This window comes from Balaenoptera borealis (assembly GCF_965194805.1).
Source record: "Balaenoptera borealis genome assembly, chromosome: 1".
Lineage (NCBI taxonomy): Eukaryota > Metazoa > Chordata > Mammalia > Artiodactyla > Balaenopteridae > Balaenoptera > Balaenoptera borealis.
The window spans coordinates 44,642,761-44,659,726 of record NC_138860.1 but is presented as its reverse complement, the minus strand read 5'-3'; the positions used below and the strand labels follow the sequence as shown (position 1 = coordinate 44,659,726).

The following is a 16,966-nucleotide window of genomic DNA, read 5'->3' as shown; positions in this document are numbered from 1 at the left end:
TCACAAATCCAATTTCTTAACTTGTAAGACAGAGGGCAGACCCTGCACTGTTCACCCAGGTAATACCACCCTCTGAGGCTTCTCATTAGACAGCCAGATGACCTCTCCTGGCAACAATCTGAACTTCTTTTAGATTCAGGTTACTTAACATCTAGTATGGGGTTCTTTTTGCTAGGAACAGAAGTGATCAGTAAAGGTGAAAGGTCAGGGAGAAATACCCTCTTCCAAACCTGCCTTACAGCACATAGGCTGTTTCTAGAGCTCAGCAAAATCACCATCTTACGTATAAGTCTCCCACAATTTAGGGAGAATTCCAATCTCTCTTCATGCTGCCTTTTCATTCCTTTCAGTATTCTACATGCTTCTTCTTTCTCTTTGTTCCAGGATTCATCACTTTTCTTTCCTTCCGCTCAAGCTTTCAGGCTTGCCTGTCTCCTACTCCCAGAGTCAGTTTCTTTTTCTTTTCAAAATCATAGATTTTATGAAAAGAAAGAGCTTTCTTAATCAGCACCTACCTTTTCCTTGTGTGCATTTCAATGTAACTTTCTGGAAATAACTTTTATTGAAATAATTTCTCTTCCTTTATTTTCTGTTCCAGGATGACACTAACGATTAGAATTTCAGGTCATGTGTGAGGATAACATTGTGCTTACTTGTATTTTTACTCTTTCTTTATAGGAAATTTTCACTGTAATGAGACTGAGCTATTAAATTTTCCCTAAATTTATCTTTAGGTTTCCCACTTCTGGTTAGCATTTAATTGCTATTAAAACTGAGGAACATAAATCTAATATCACTTCACCTTTGTTTTTCTGTGGACACACATGAACACGTTCCCCACTATCATTGTTTTTATGAAAGTAAGATGCACAAGGTCATTTGTTGCTTTATTTTATTGGGTTTTTATATTTGTTGAACTGTCTAATCTGTTCCAGTAAGCCATTTTTAAGGACCACTGCATGATTCACATTCAGGTTGCCCAAATAAATAAGGAGCTGGTATTAAATATATTAAAAGATAAATAACATGTGAGGAAAATGTTGTAAGGCTATCCATGAAAGTTGTTTACTCTGTAGATTCTGGTATAATACAGGTATAAACAATTTAAGCTGCTATAAATATTGCTCAGTTTTTGCATGTCATAAGGGCTTTGCATTCCTCAGTCAGTTATCACCCTAATAAGCTTTTCTAATTTGTTTTTAAGTGTTCTTCACAAAAGGATTACGTGATTCTTGCCACTAGAACACCACCCAAAGAGGAACAAGATGAGAGCTCCAAACATTCCAAAGCTAAGTTGGATAACTTGGATGAAGAATGGGCCATAGAACATGCCAACCAGGTCATCATGTTTGTTTCTTTATATAGTTAAGTTTGTGTTTATTGACTAACAAAATAAAAGTACGTTATCCTCAGGTTACTAGACTAGGATTTCAGAGTACTCGTTCTTAAGTTTTCAAAACTTGGGTAGTATATCAAAAATAGAAGTATTTTCTGCTCTGTTTCATCCATGAGTATATTTTTTATTTATTGATTACTTGCATCTAGTTTTTAAAAAAGCATTTTCTTACTTGAAGTTAAGTAATCCACCCAAGATTAGTGTAATAGGTAGTGAAACTGGGATTTGAACCCAGGCGGTGTGACTTGAAAGCCTTTGATCTTGTACACTATGCTTTTCCATTGTTAACTTTTATCTGTTGTGTTTTTTAACCTATATCCTGTTATTGGTCATTTACCTTATTTCCAATTTTTCCTTATTTTAAAATAATATTAGTTATTGGTAACATTGTTGCTGGTCAGATTGTTTTAAAGACTTAAACCAGGTACTGAGGAAATAAAATGATGGTTAAATTTTTCTTTAATGTCCTTAGAATTTATATTTTAAGCAAAGTGAAAGACATTATTACCAAAACAAATTGTAAGAGAAGTGAATAAAAATAGGACAGTACTATAGGAATATAGAGTGGGGAATGATTAAATATCTGTCAAAGGTTGGATTCAAACAGCTTCACGGAAGGCTCTGAACTTGAAAGATGAATAGGACTTTGCTAGTAGAAGTCAGGGAGCACATTGAATGCACAAAGGACAGTGGATAAATGACCCAAAGGCATGAAATTTAAAGGTATGTTAGAATAGCACACAATTGGGTATAATTGAAGCATGGTGTATATAAAAGAATGCTTTTAGACATAAGACTGTATGGGGCCAGTTTATGGATGGTTTTGAAGTGTCATTCTAGGAAGGAAGGAGTTCTTTTGGAGCCAGTAGCTCTATGGTAGACTTTCAGAGCTCCCTATTTTGAGAAGGATTGAGAAATAATCCTGCCAATAATTGAGAAAGTAATTGCAGTGCCTTGGTACAGTGTAAATGGAGAGTAGAGGGATTGGAGAGAGAGAGAGCAGAAAATATACAGTTACAGTAATAGTTCAAAAAAAGGTGACATGAGGGCTTCCCTGGTGGCGCAGTGGTTGAGAATCTGCCTGCCAATGCAGGGGACACGGGTTCGAGCCCTGGTCTGGGAAGATCCCACATGCCGCGGAGCGACAAGGCCCGTGAGCCACAACTACTGAGCCTGCGCATCTGGAGCCTGTGCTCCGCAACTAGAGAGGCCGCGATAGTGAGAGGCCCGCGCACCGCGATGAAGAGTGGCCCCCGCTCGCCGCAGCTGGAGAAAGCCCTCGCACAGAAACAAAGACCCAACACAGCCAAAAATAAATAAAATAAAATTAATTAATTAAAAAAAAAAAAAAGGTGACATGAGCTAGTGACTAGACTCTAAGCTTCCTGAGGACAGGGTCACGGCTGTTTTGTTTATGGCCGTATCCTTAGTGCCAAGCATAGTGTTCCCATGGTTTATGATGAGAACTCCAAAATATTGGATAAGTGAATGGATAAATAAGCAAACTAAAGCAGTGGGCTAAAACCTCATTGCCAAAACATTTCAAAGAAAGAGCTAGTATTAAGATGATTCAGTGACCAAGTAGATTGGCAGTAAAAAGAGATTGTGAGAGAGTTGCTAAAAATTATTGAGATTTTGTTTTTAGCCTGGGTCTAGGAAGATGGCGTTGCCATTACACGAAGAGGAAACAGATTTGGGGTGAGTCAGAGGGAATGATGAGTAAATTCACTTAAAAGTAGTTATTGAATGGATTATATCATCCAATAAAGTATGTTAAATTAGGTAAAAATAAAATTATTTCCTTCTCCAATTATCTTTAAATCTTCAAACACACACACATGTTTATCTGCATTTGTGATGCGGGGTAGTATGTAGTTATATTTTTGAAAAATGCAATAAATATTTAATACCAACTTCTAATGAAATATTAAATATTTTAAACTTAAATTTCCAATGGTTTGTAAATAACTTTCTACTCTAATTTTGCTTTTGGCCTTCTGTAAAATTACATATCTATATCTATGTCTAGTCTATATACATCTATACACACAAACATAAAACTTATGTAGTAAAATAGATAATCTTTTTGCCTCTAGAAAGAAATGGTTAATTTTATTTGTTGATGATTTTGAAAAGATGTGCAAGTTCCCCATGCTAAGTATGAAAGCTTTATTCCTTATTTATGTATGTCAAGCTTGTGTCACTGTAGTAAATAGAATTTATGAAATCAGAGGGAACCACCAGCAGACATAATGCAAATATATTAGGGGTTAGACCATGGTATCTAATTTTCTGAAGACTTAACTTTGTGATCAGTTTGCTCATATATTAAGTACATAAAAGGTAACCAGAGCACTATGAGTATAGATGGTAGAAAGGAATACATGTGGCACTAGGAACTAGCCACAATGATGTGGAAGGAAAATCACAGATATTATGCAGGACAAACTGGTAGGATGTGTCAAAATCCTTAAAAATATGTATGACCCTTTAACCTAGTTACCCACCTCAGGAGATTTATTATAAGCAAATAATCCTGTGAACACAGAAACTTGCTAGGATTTTTAACCAATATTATTTTAAGGTACAGAAAAATTGGAAATAATATTAAATGCCCAATATCAATAAGAAAGCTTTAAAAATTGAGGTAAATCTAAACAATAGGAAACAATGGAGTTTCAAGTTGGACCCCCTCTGCTCAAATCCCAGACTCTGCTGAATATTATAGGGATACAAAGGTAGTTGAGAATTAACTTCTTCCATTAAGGAGCTCCCAGATCAACTAGTAAGGTTCAGACATAACCATAGTACACGTTCATGTGATAAGCTCCATGGGAAAACTACACTGAGGTCCTGCAGGAGTTTGGAGATCAAAGGATCAGGGAAGGCAGCTTCCTCAAGCTGACTTCGAGGTATTCAGTAGAGTTCAGACATGTAGACGTGTAAGAGAAAGTCTTTTCAGGCTGAGTGAGCAGCCTGAGTAAAGGTATAGAGTTAGAAAGCCTAGCCATATATGTGGAGAACAGTGAGAAGTTTGTGATTGATGCTTGAATATTTCGTGGGCAGTAGTATCAAATGAGGCTCTGAATATCAGATCAGCCAGATTTTAGAGAGTCTGCAATACCAGTCTAAGATAAAAATTTGTATTTTATTTAGCTGATAGTGGAAGCCATTGAAAAATTTAGGAGATATTTTAGTTTTCGGTCTTAGGAGAAAGGAGTTTATTTATTGATGTAGCTAAAGAGTGTCATTACTAAATGGTTTTATTTATAAAGTAGTTTTAAGGTAAAAAGTTAAGAACACTCTAGGAAGATTGTGTGCATAATAACACCCCATTCGTCTTGGTTTTCATCCATTTTGGCTGTGTTGGGTCTTTGTTGCTGTGCACGGGCTTTCTCTAGTTGCGACGAGCGGGGGCTACACTTCATTGTGGTGCGCAGGCTTCTCATTGCGGTGGCTTCTCTTGTTGCAGAGCACAGCCTCTAGGCGCGCGGGCTTCAGTAGTTGTGGCACGCGGGCTCAGTAATTGTGGCTTGTAGGCTCTAGAGCGCAGGCTCAGTAGTAGTGGCGCACAGGCTTAGTAGCTCTGTGGCATGTGGGATCTTCCCAGACCAGGACTCGAACCAGTGTCCCCTGAATTGGCAGGCGGGTTCTTAACCACTGTGCCACCGGGGAAGTCCCCATTTCTCAATATTTTAACCAGTTTTTTCAAAGCCCCTACTTCAATGCTTTGCATATAGTTGGTACTAGGTAGGCATTTGCTGATTTAATATTTAGCTTCTCAAACACAAAAGATTGCATATGATGTCAAATGCTTTTGTTAGCTAATACTATATTTCTGTTTTTAGGTATCCAGAATGCTACCAGGGGGACTTTTAGTTCTTGGAGTATTTATTATTACAACTTTAGAAATGGGAAATGAATTTCAAAATATCCTACATAGAGTAAGTCTGAAATATCAGAAATTCTTAAAGTTATATCTTAATTGATTATACTTGTATACAGTGATCCTAGGCATATTTAGATTAATTCTCTATGCTGGGATTATGTTGAAACAGCTTTTTCCACCCAATTGCTTGGTATCTTGAGTGTAATACATGTCAGTATTTATATTTTCAACCAAAGCTACATATTTTTAAAATAGTCGTTATTTTAAAGATAATTTTTTACTATTGTGAAACAAGTTATAATGGTTTAACAATTTTTCTTGTGCAGTAGCAGTATTCTGCTAGACCTTCCATTTAGTTCCAAGTGATTGCTGTAATATGAAATTAATAGGTTTTGCAATTCTTCACCTCTTCAATTCTCTCAGGATCCTGAGAGTAAGACATAAAATAACGACAGTCAGATACTTATTCTTTATTTCTGGACCGAGTATCTATTATGAATCCCCTGCTTTTTGTTTAATTCCTATGTCAGTTATTTGGGTAACATGGTTTACAAGTAAATGTGAGGGTCCACAAGCTGTTTCCCCTTAAGCCCAAACCTAAAGCAAACTGTGTAGCCAGTTTTCATCTCTTTTAGTACTTAAGATCCAAATAAGCCTTCAAAAGTTATTTTCCACCCCAAGAGAGAAGGAGACCTCATTATCTTGAGAAGTGCAAAACCCCACAGAATCCCCCCAAACCTTTTTCTAGTAAAGTGTACAGCTAAGAATCCAGGTGCTACAGATTCTTCCAGTTTTGTAACATTCTCTCCCATCAAATATCCCACCTTCAAACCTTTGATATTTGTACTTATGGAGGTAAAGGAAGAAAATGGTGATAATCCCTCCCCTGGCAAGTTATTCAACCTTCTGCCATTTTTACCATTTTAAATAAATGTACCTCTTTCACAATCGTTCATCCTATTTGGCATTTTGAAATGTAATCTATATCCATGTGTATTTAATAGCATTGGCTGTGCATCCTCTTGTGGTTGGGTTGAATGTGGGCTCAGTGCTAGAGAGATGCAGTAGATCCTCCTTCCTCTTGCTTTTTGTATCTCTTTCGTTTCTAAGAAGCATGTAAAATTTTAGAAATGCCCTATTTCAGAAATTGTAGCGTTTTAATTATCTAACTTTGTTTCCATTGACCTGCACTGAGGGACAGTATATGAAGTAACCTTATAAAACTTGTCATTGTCTCCCGTAAGGTCATTGCTAAGAACTTTGTTTGTTATATTACATAATATTGTCTTTGAAGAAATTTCTTTTGATATCATTATTAAGAAAGTTATGCCTCTTCTGATCAATTGTTTAGCTTCTGGACCGTGCGAATTAGGGAACTGATTGGGTTTCTCTGTGCACATTATTTTTAGAAAGCTTAGAGCCAAATTTATGAACCCTCTCCCCATATCAAGTATGCATTTTTATAATTCTTACATGTGGCATAGATTTTTGTCACTATTTCTGATGTTTTTTCACTTAGAATTTATGTTATTACTATATTTTATGTGCCCTTATGTATTACCTTACATCTTTTGTGACATTTAAATAAGAAATGCCAAATGGGTGACACGCTCCATTTTTATAGGTTAAAAATCACTTGTCACTTCTCATTCTACTTAAAGTCTTTATTCTGTACTTCACTTAAATGTTAGTTGCCCCAAATCATGTTCAGTTGATCGTTAATGACAGTGAATTATATTTTTTTATTTAATACCTAATTTTTGTATATCCCTAAACATGGAATCTAAATGGTTAATAATCAGTTTCACTCTTTCTTTTGAGAAAAAGGAAATTTAATGATAGCATCGTGGAATTTTAAAGCTAGATGGGTGCTTAAGGATATTATAATTGTCTTTTTCTGCACTCTCTTTCTATTTTATTTTGCATTCAGTTGATGTGTTTTCCTCTCTTTCAGCTAGTATTTGCTGTGGAAAAATCTATGAATAAAAAGAGACTGTGGAATTTCACAGACGAGGAGGTCTCAGAACGAGTGACACTTCACTTTTGCTCTTCTACAAAAAAGTATCTTTTATTTAGGTGTTTATGTTCTAAAGTATATGATACCAAAATAATGTTCCTGCAGGTTTTTTCCCCAAACATTTATTTAAGTCATCATTTAAAAAATAGGCTTAGTTTGTACGTTTTTCTGTAAATAACACATAATTCGGACTGCCAATAATAATGGTAAGAATGGTTGTTAATCATGTGTCAGGGTTGTAAAGAGTTTGAGAGAGGTGGCAAGGACTGGGCATTCTGAACTCTTTCCCAGCTCTCCACCCCTGTACATTAAAATACACTAGGGCCCCTACAGAAAGGTACAGCTTAGGCAAAGTAATGCTTTTATTTTGTTTACCTCCAGTTCCTATAGATAAAATGTTCAATGCAAAGCACAGGTGCACCGAGCTGGCAATTTTTATATCTTTGGCCAAGATCAAGTGACACTAAAAGCCAATTATAGGGCCTTCTTAGTTTCTTTCCTCTACATATTACCAGGGCAAGTACCTCCCAAGCATGAGGCAGCCTCACCAAGGGAGTGAAGCAATGCAAGGGCCCAATAAATTAGGACCTGCAAAAAGACAAAATTCAAAAAGGGATCATTCCTGTAGAAGGTGGGCTGTTAACTCCTTTGGTATTTAACTAGAAAGTTTCATGTACAGACCCTTTGACCCAATAAACATTCCCAGGCTTGACTTCATTCAAAACAGCACTCCTATTTGTTAAAAAGGGTCTGTATTTGAGGACAGTTTTGTAAGAGCTATCATTCTGTTCATTGTGATTATCAGGATTTATAAACAGGAAATAGTTTAAAGTACCACAAGTATTATAGTCAGAGGAATTTATATATATATAAGTATATGTATTTACACAAACATATGCATACATATATATGTGTATACATATCTTTAAGTGTCATGCCATGAAGTGGTATGATTTTGTAAAAACTCTTGGATGCGTATACTTTATTTTTATTTTTTGACGGTTTATTTTCTTTTGATTATCAAGAATTGCTTTCTTATTTTTTATTTTTTTGGTTATTTCTATCCTTAATTAATAAAGAATATTTTGTCGAACTTATGATATCCACAATCCAAAGGTAAGAAAAACTGCTCCTTAAAGATTTTTCTGTGTTGCAAACTATTTTTAAATAAAATTCAATTTTTAGTTTTAATAATTTTCAGTGCTATCTCTTCCTATTAATGTCCACAACCACCTGTAGTTTTTTATTTTGAAATATGATTAATTTCACTACAGACAAGGACAATTTATATATTTTTTTTTTATTGTTAAAATATTTTTGTTAAGCTGTCCCTACCTTGTTTATGTGTCTGGTATTATATTTGAGAGGCTAGCAGTAAAAGTGTCTAGACTTGTGGGAGCCACAGTGCCCAGTAAACAAGCTGTCTGTACTCAGCAGAATCCAGACTAACATTTTGCCAAGGTGTCTAAAAAGCAATGTGAGGGACTTCCCTGGTGGTCCAGTGGTTAAGACTCTATGCTTCTACTGCAGGGGGGCACGGGTTTGATCCCTGGTCTGGGAACTAAGATCCCACAGGCCATGCAGTGTGGCCAAAAAAAAAAAAAAAAAAAGAAGCAGTGTGAAAAAGTAATGCAGTATTCTGTTAGCAAGGATAGGACAGAAAGGAAAATGTCTGGCACTTAGTATTTGCTCAGTGATTATTTACTGTCCACCAGAAGCTTCAGAATTGACACTGTTGAAGCTACAGATGGGAACTACAGGACCAGAGGACTTGTCAGAATTTTAAGCAAGCCTTTCACTGGGCGAGGGAGTTGCCAAGATTGCCTGGGATATGCTGAAGAATACTGAACTTTTAATGCATGCTTTATTTTTATTTAGTTCTAACCTATTACCCTTTGATGAAGGAATTTGGCCAAATATATTAGATAACAGCTTGTATAAGTTACTGGGTTGTACATTTTATGATGTTTTATTGCTCCGTGTGTTTTACGTAAATCACATATTTTATGTTTTTCCCCCTTTGCTAAAGAGTTCTGCAAAACCAGCAGATTGGAAGTATCAAAATGGACTATCAGCTTCATGGCTTTCTTTAGAGTGTACAGTATATATTAATATTCATGTCCCACTGTCTACTACTTCTGTCAGCTATACTCTGGAGAAAAATACAAAGGTATCAGGGTAAAATGAATTTTCTTTAGTGATTGCTGAATAGATGATCTGCCTTTATTCTGGTTGTCTGTGCCATTCATTTTATAATCCTCAAAAATTGCATTCTAATTATAATAATATTGTTATGGGTAACTAATTTGTTGCTCTGCCCAGATTAAAAAATTAGAGGTGGGACATTGTTATCATACTAATGTATTTAGCATAATAAGTGCTCCATAAATATTTGTTAATTAACATGTAATTATGTACATTGTAAAATATAATTATGTAAGAAGATGTACTCTTTGGTCTTCTTGCTTTCTCTTCATCTTTAGTTTTTTAAAAAATTTATTTTATTGAAATATAGTTGATTTACAATGTTGTGTTAATTTCTACTGTACAGCAAAGTGATTCATATATTCTTTTTCATATTCTTTTCGATTATGGGTTATCACAGGATATTGAATATAGATTGAGAGTTTGGGAGTAACATATGCAAACTGTTACATATAGAATGGATAAACAACAAGGTCCTACTGTATAGCACAGGGAACTATCTTCATCTTTAGTTTTGCTTTCCATCTTCCAGTTCTTTTTTGTATTTCTGTACCATTTTGTTCATAACTTATTTCTCTTCTTTTTTCCTATTGAAGGAGGTAAATGGAGCTTGCTTATTTTTTCTTCTTTAATACTGCTTTATATATTTGTTTGAGGCTCTTTCTCTTTTCTCACTTTTTTTAAGATAACAGGAATTATTGAATTTTATTTGACTGTGGTTATTAAGTCTCCTAGGTCTGTGACATAAATGTTAGTTTGGGAAAAAGATTAGAAAAACTATTATTAAATATGGGTAAAGTGCCAAAAATTGGGGATACACTTTTTTGTTGTTTATGATATTGAATTTAAATGCCACATTGCTGATACTTAGGGATTTTTAATATTTCAGTATACTAGGTAGAAAAAAGTCGACTCGAGGGAGTTTGAGATGGCATTATATTTGAATGATATCCATGTTGTATTTCTTTTAAGAATGGACTTATACATTGGGCCAAGCAAATAGAAAATAGTATTTATTTGATTAATGGACAAGTTAAAGATGAAGATTGTGACCTATTAGAAGGACAGGTGAGTTAAGAGAAAATCATCTTTCTTATGAAATTATTTGTGCTTAAGGAAAAATAAAAGATGACTTATCTTTAGTTCTTTAGGCCTTGCCTTCATGAAAACAATTCATCTACTTTTTATTTCTAAGGTCTTTTAAACTAAAGCGCAAATGTTTTTCTCAGAAAATGATACGAGATTATTTCTTAAATCATAGGAATTTTGAAACCTAAAGGAGAGAGTGTCATCTAAATAACATCTAATTTCTACAGTGTAAACTGCTTGCTTAAAACTAAAGTCATGTTCTGCCCTAATAACAGTTTAAAAACTAAATTTGGCCATTTTATAAGAGGGGCCTATATGGGCTTCTAAAATATCTTCGATTTGAAGAGGAACTTTGGTGATCTCTCCCTTTAGAGCAGGGATCAGTGAACTTAATGTAAAAAACCAAACAGTAAATATTTTAGGCTTTGCAGGCCATGTGTTCTCTCTTACAACTATTCAGCTCTGCTGTTGTAGCATGAAAGCAGCCATAGACAATATGTAAATGACTGATCTTGGTTGTGTTCCAGTAAAGCCTTATTTACGAAGACTGGTGGCAGTCTGAATTTGACCCATAGGCCATAGTTTGCCGATCCTTGCTTTAGGGGAATAAAAGTAGGAGATAAATGGTTTTTAAGAGTGCACGTTAATTGATGTAGACTACACAAAGTTACACATCTATAGAAAAAGCTAAAATAAGACAAATAATAAGACCTGTTTTCCCTCTGAGTTAATTAGTGTATGTCGGATAGTCCCTAAATTGTCTTTTATGTTCCACTCCAACCTCAACAATCTAATTTTTTAAATTTTTGTGTTGTTTCAGAAAAAATCTTCTAGAGGAAATACTCAAGCAGCTAATCATTCTTTTGATGTCAGAGTGCTAACACAGTTGGTAAATATTTTAACATACTCCTTATCTAAAATTAAAATACAGTATTTCTTAGAATAAGCTTAATGAAATTGTTTCTGTTTTTATGGTTATTGTTAGAGAGTCAAAGAATTTTAGAGATGTAAAGGACTATAAAAAATGTTCAGTTCTAAGAAAGTTATTCCCAAGATACATTATTTTAATAAAATCTATTTGGGTCTATTGTCTCAAGCCTATTAAAATTTTAACATCAAGTAGATAGTAATTAGGAAAAAATGTATATATGTATACATACACATATATATGTACACACATATACATGTGTATGATATTTGGTGTTGTAAGTTTTATGAGCAAAGTTGCAATTCTTAACTTAAAAATAAGTGTGCACAGATGTGCCAAGAGTTGTTATATACCTAATTTGAAGCAGATTTATACCTCTGATTTGACAAAACCCACACAGTATTAGCAAGGTTTATGTTTTTATATGGTTGTTTTAAATTACACATCTCTTTTCAGGAATTTAAAGTTGCATAATTATTCCTAAAAGTATGCATACTTTTGATTTTAATCCTGCTGGAAATTATCCTAGAGGCCAGATAGGGTATAAAGAACATCCATGTTTTTAGAAAACTTTTCATTTCAATATACTGAAAATGTTGAAACAGGGAAATACTACCAGGACTTATATATTTTTTTAACTGAATAAAATAGACTCAAAAGCAGTTTGTCATATGAGGATGCTTTAATTTCTTCTTTTCCTTTTCTGTGTTTAGCAATAGAACATTACTAAATTGTTGTTGGACTTACGCCACTAAACATTTCTCAGTTTCTCTTCTCAGTATCTTAAAAGTACTTTCAGTCTTTAGTTTTCCTCCTCCTTTTTGATTTTAGAAGTGTTCTTTATTTTAAGGCTATTCTTCTACCTATACGCTTTTTACTAGTTATGCTTATGTGACCTCTCGGTTTATTAAACAATTCAGTTAAAATTATTTTAGTTATAAAATTGCAGTTAGAAGATGTGTAGAGGGTGGGAATATAGAGAGAAGAGTAGAAGATAATATCATGAGATAATTTATTATAATTAATAGTATATGGTATCATATATTTTTGTCAATAATTCCACTGGTCAGCCAGCTGGAAACTTTAAAATGACCAATATATAATAAGTAGTCAATAAGTATTTGATGCCACTTTCCTCCCAGTCACCCTTCATCAAGTCTTGTTGATTTTTTCTTTGCAGCATAGCTCCTCTTTTATTTTCCTTATAGTCCCAGTGCCATTAGCCTTACAACATAATTATTTTACCTAGTTTATCACAAGTAACTCTTAACTAGTTTCTCTCCATCTATTCATTCTTGTCCAAAGTGATTCATTCTCCGAAATCCTGATACCTTTGTTTGTATATCTCTTGGAATATCTTCCGTATTTCTGATCTATCCTGTATATTACCTCAGATTATCCTTTCTGAATCACAGTTTGCATTCATTCACTGTTCATTTACTTACTAGTTTTTTTTTTCAGTTAGTATTTATTAAGTGTGTATAAGGGTTAGACACCGATTGTGTTACTTTCCTTGCTTAAAATTCCTTAATTGCTCTATATTGACTAGTTAGGAAAGTCTAATTCAAGGCTTTTCATGGCCTCAACATGCCTTTCCATTATTTTCTAACTTACTATTCTAGAGGTATGCTTTCTATGCCTTCAAAGTTCTGTGTGTTTCCCGAGCCGTCTGTCTTACCAGTGCCATTTTTTTCCCTTATCATCCAGACTGTCAAACTCCTCCTATTCTATACATGAAGATCTAGCCCAAATGTTACCATTTCAGTAAGGTTTCATTTGGTCGCCATAACCAGAGGGGTCTTTCCTTTTCCAAAATATCATGTCAGCATCACAGAAGTTCCTCCACTTATGAATAGGTTAGATTCCCAAAGTAGCTAGTTTGTTCCTAAGTCCAAAGAAACCAAGGCGAGTTGACCTGTATAGAGCCCAGATACATTTCCACTGAAAAGGAGTGAAGCAGTCCTTTTATTCTTTAAAAGGTCTTCTCCTTGGTATGTGTGTGTGTGTGTGTGTGTGTGTGTGTAGTCTTTTATATATATAGTCTAGTCCATTTGGAAAATAATGTTCTAATTTATGCATATATAATATATATGCTGTAAATGTGTTATATAATATGTATTGTAAATTAGATATTAAGTATGTAAAATAGAGCATTATTTTTCTATAGTAAAGTTCTGTTGAGTGGATGAGGGAAGCCCATTACTCCTCCTCTGCTCCACTTATTGATATATCAGTGATCTCCACAAGTATCATAAGAAGCTTATTCCAAATAGAGTATCAGCATCATCACCCTTTTGCTTGGTTTGATGATTGACATTTTTGCATGGACCTGGAATCTTCTGGACTATTTATTTGGTCTGTGACAAATTTTTTACCAAGACCTTGACTGTGTTTAAGTTTAAATTCTTAAAAAAAATTTAGCCTTTGCCTGAATTACATTAGACGTTGACTATTCATGCTCTTTCAGTGGCTACATATTCAAGTCTTTTGATTTCTTCACCATTTGTCCTCATCACTTCCTGACTGTTTCTTACTGCCTAGGCACATGGTTAGTTAGCACTGGTCACGGGTTGTATGATTTGTTTCTGTTCTTCAGAATTGACCCTATTGTTGAATATTTATTTCAGGTACACTTAGAACATATATTTTTACCATGTCTATTTTTTTTTTAATCATAATTTTTGGTTCCAGTGTGATTTTATGGGCCTCTAGTAGTACTTTCAAAGTTTCGATCCTCTCCTTGTTTTGGCACTTACTGAAATGATAAGGTTAAAAATGTCTGTGAAAAAGCTCAAAACCATGCATAAACTAACCCTACTTAGATTAAATAAGAATGGGTCTGTGAGGTGAAAATGACAATCACTGGTATCATTTTCTGGTGACAGGCATAGTTGACTTGCTTTTTTTCTGCTGTGAAGCCTATAACATTACCTTCAGTCTATAAAAGTTATGAGTTAAAAATGTATAAATAAATGAGTGTCTATATGTTGCTTGTAATTTTATCATATTTATCACATCCTGCTTTGTATTCCAGTTATTTTTGTGCAGATCTTGCATAGTGTACCTTCTCTTACTAGATCATATCTTCTTTTTACATCTTTTCATCTTAATAGTACTTATCTGCGTAATCTGCAAATAATGTATGTTTAATGAACGTATTGAATGAATATTGGTACTTTACATGGTTATATTAGTAAGAAAAAAATTAGATGTAGTGTATTTAATTTCAGAGTATGTTCAAAATACTCAGAAAATAACATGTAACTTATAAGGAGAAATATGAAGGCCTTTTAAAAATTTATGGGGAATATTTTCAGACACCTGGTCCAGTTAAAAATTCCTTCTTGCTTCATGAAATGACTCACATATATAATGTTTAAATGTTTCACATAATTAATAGTCATTGGCTATTAGAATCTAAACAGATTTTGTCTTTCAGCTTCTGAATTCAGACCACAGATCCACAGCCACAGTCCAGATCTGCAGTGGCTCTGTAAACCTTAAGGGTGCTGTGAAATGCAGAGCTTATATTCATAGCAATAAACCCAAGGTTAAAGATGCTGTACAGGTAAAAAAAAAAAAAAAAAAAAGGAATAACTGGTATATGAAAAACTGAAGCATGTTAACATAATTATTCAAAAATCTTAAAATTTTACCTTTTTTCAATCTCAAATTTCATAATTATTCATTTGATTTTAACTGATAAAAGTCCAGTCTGTTGGGCAGTCCAAATATACCGGTAATTGGTCCCAAGATTTTCCTTTGTAGAATGTCTATTTTTATACCTTTTTGAAGTGATTATACAAGTGTATTAAGTGTTCCACAGTTGTAACATATTAGAATATTTGAAATCATTTCTTCTGAGGGAAATTGAACTTTTTAAATAACAGGAAAAGTACACCTACAAAGAATTACTAGGTATTGTTCTATAATCAATATAATTTAGAAATTTAAAAAATGATGACTGGCACTTTTGTCATAGTTATGCATTTTCTAATTTGGACCACTAGCATTATTTGTTCAGATGCAAAATTTTGTTCATTTATTTGGTTTAAATTTACTGTTTAGATGAAGTCTGGGTAAATTTGCTGTTAAACTGTTAATGTATAGATAAGCCTGTTACATAAATGGACAAATGGAATGACGTACTAGTTATTTTAGTGGACATGATTATACAGGGAAGTCATTTATGTGGGGGGTTTTGGTAATAAAATAATGCAAATTTAAGGAAATGGATTTTATTTCTTATTGTGGTTTGTTTTGGTTTTCCATAGGCCATGAAAAGAGATATATTGAATACAGTTGCTGATCGTTGTGAAATACTATTTGAGGATCTGCTTTTGAATGAAATTCCAGAAAAAAAAGTTATGAATATAATATTTAGTACTTTTTTTGCATGTGTTCAATTAATATATTAGGATGTCAAGATATAATAGATAATATCATCTTTTTAACTGCATATATCTTTTTTAAAACAATATGTCATCATTTACTTTTCTTATTGAATGAAAATTTTCAGTTGCCACCTAAAAAAAAGTTTTTGAACACCTTGTAATAGTAAATCTGTCAACATTTAATAATTTCAGGGAGTATTTAAAAAGAAAAATTTTGTATGAATTTTTGACAGAATAGATAAGCTGTGTTACCTTTTTTTTTTTTTTTAGTTATTTCTGAGATATACATTTTAAAGAAATAACTAGAATTATGACTTATAAATTATACTGGAACATATAAGATATTTAGAAATTTCATGTAATGTCTGAAACATTTATATTAACATATTTCCATACAAATAACCCAAAGAAAGTGTAGTATTAGTTTTTTTGTTTGTTTGGTTGGTTGGTTTTTTATACTGCAGGTTCTTATTAGTCATCAATTTTATACACATCAGTGTATACATGTCAATCTCAATTGCCCAGTTCAGTACACCACCATCCCCACCCCGCCGCGGTTTTCCGCCCTTGGTGTCCATACGTTTGTTCTCTACATCTGTGTCTCAACTTCTGCCCTGCAAACCGGTTCATCTGTACCATTTTTCTAAGTTCCACATACATGCGTTAATATATGATATTTCTTTTTCTCTTTCTGACTTACTTCACTCTGTATGACAGTCTCTAGATCCATCCGCGTCTCAACAAATGACTCAGTTTCGTTCCTTTTTATGGCTGAGTAATATTCCATTGTATATATGTACCACAACTTCTTTATCCATTCGTCTGTCGATGGGCATTTAGGTTGCTTCCATGACATGGCTATTGTAAATAGTGCTGCAGTGAACATTGGGGTGCATGTGTCTTTTGAATTATGGTTTTCTCTGGGTATATGCCCAGTAGTGGGATTGCTGGATCATATGGTAATTCTATTTTTAGTTTTTTAAGGAACCTCCATACTGTTCTCCATAGTGGCTGTATCAATTTACATTCCCACCAACAGTGCAAGAGG

The 16,966-nt window shown here is 33.9% G+C and overlaps 1 protein-coding gene across 4 annotated transcripts in view; it reads left to right on the top strand.

The window, feature by feature from the left end:
- Positions 1-16,966, top strand: part of ODR4 (odr-4 GPCR localization factor homolog) — a 39,058-nt gene that overhangs the window by 4,375 nt on the left and 17,717 nt on the right. For 3 of the 4 annotated variants that reach the window (XM_082401902.1, XM_082401899.1, XM_082401900.1), the window contains 9 exons: positions 1,205-1,339; positions 5,245-5,340; positions 7,240-7,346; positions 8,382-8,418; positions 9,332-9,472; positions 10,480-10,575; positions 11,417-11,485; positions 14,964-15,092; positions 15,799-15,889. In XM_082401902.1, the coding sequence (XP_082258028.1) occupies positions 5,254-5,340; positions 7,240-7,346; positions 8,382-8,418; positions 9,332-9,472; positions 10,480-10,575; positions 11,417-11,485; positions 14,964-15,092; positions 15,799-15,889 (757 nt within the window). In that variant the 5' untranslated portion in view covers positions 1,205-1,339; positions 5,245-5,253. Of the gene's footprint in view, positions 1-1,204; positions 1,340-5,244; positions 5,345-7,239; positions 7,347-8,381; positions 8,419-9,331; positions 9,473-10,479; positions 10,576-11,416; positions 11,486-14,963; positions 15,093-15,798; positions 15,890-16,966 lie in introns of all 4 variants that reach the window. The other variant, XM_082401901.1, reaches the window with a different exon arrangement.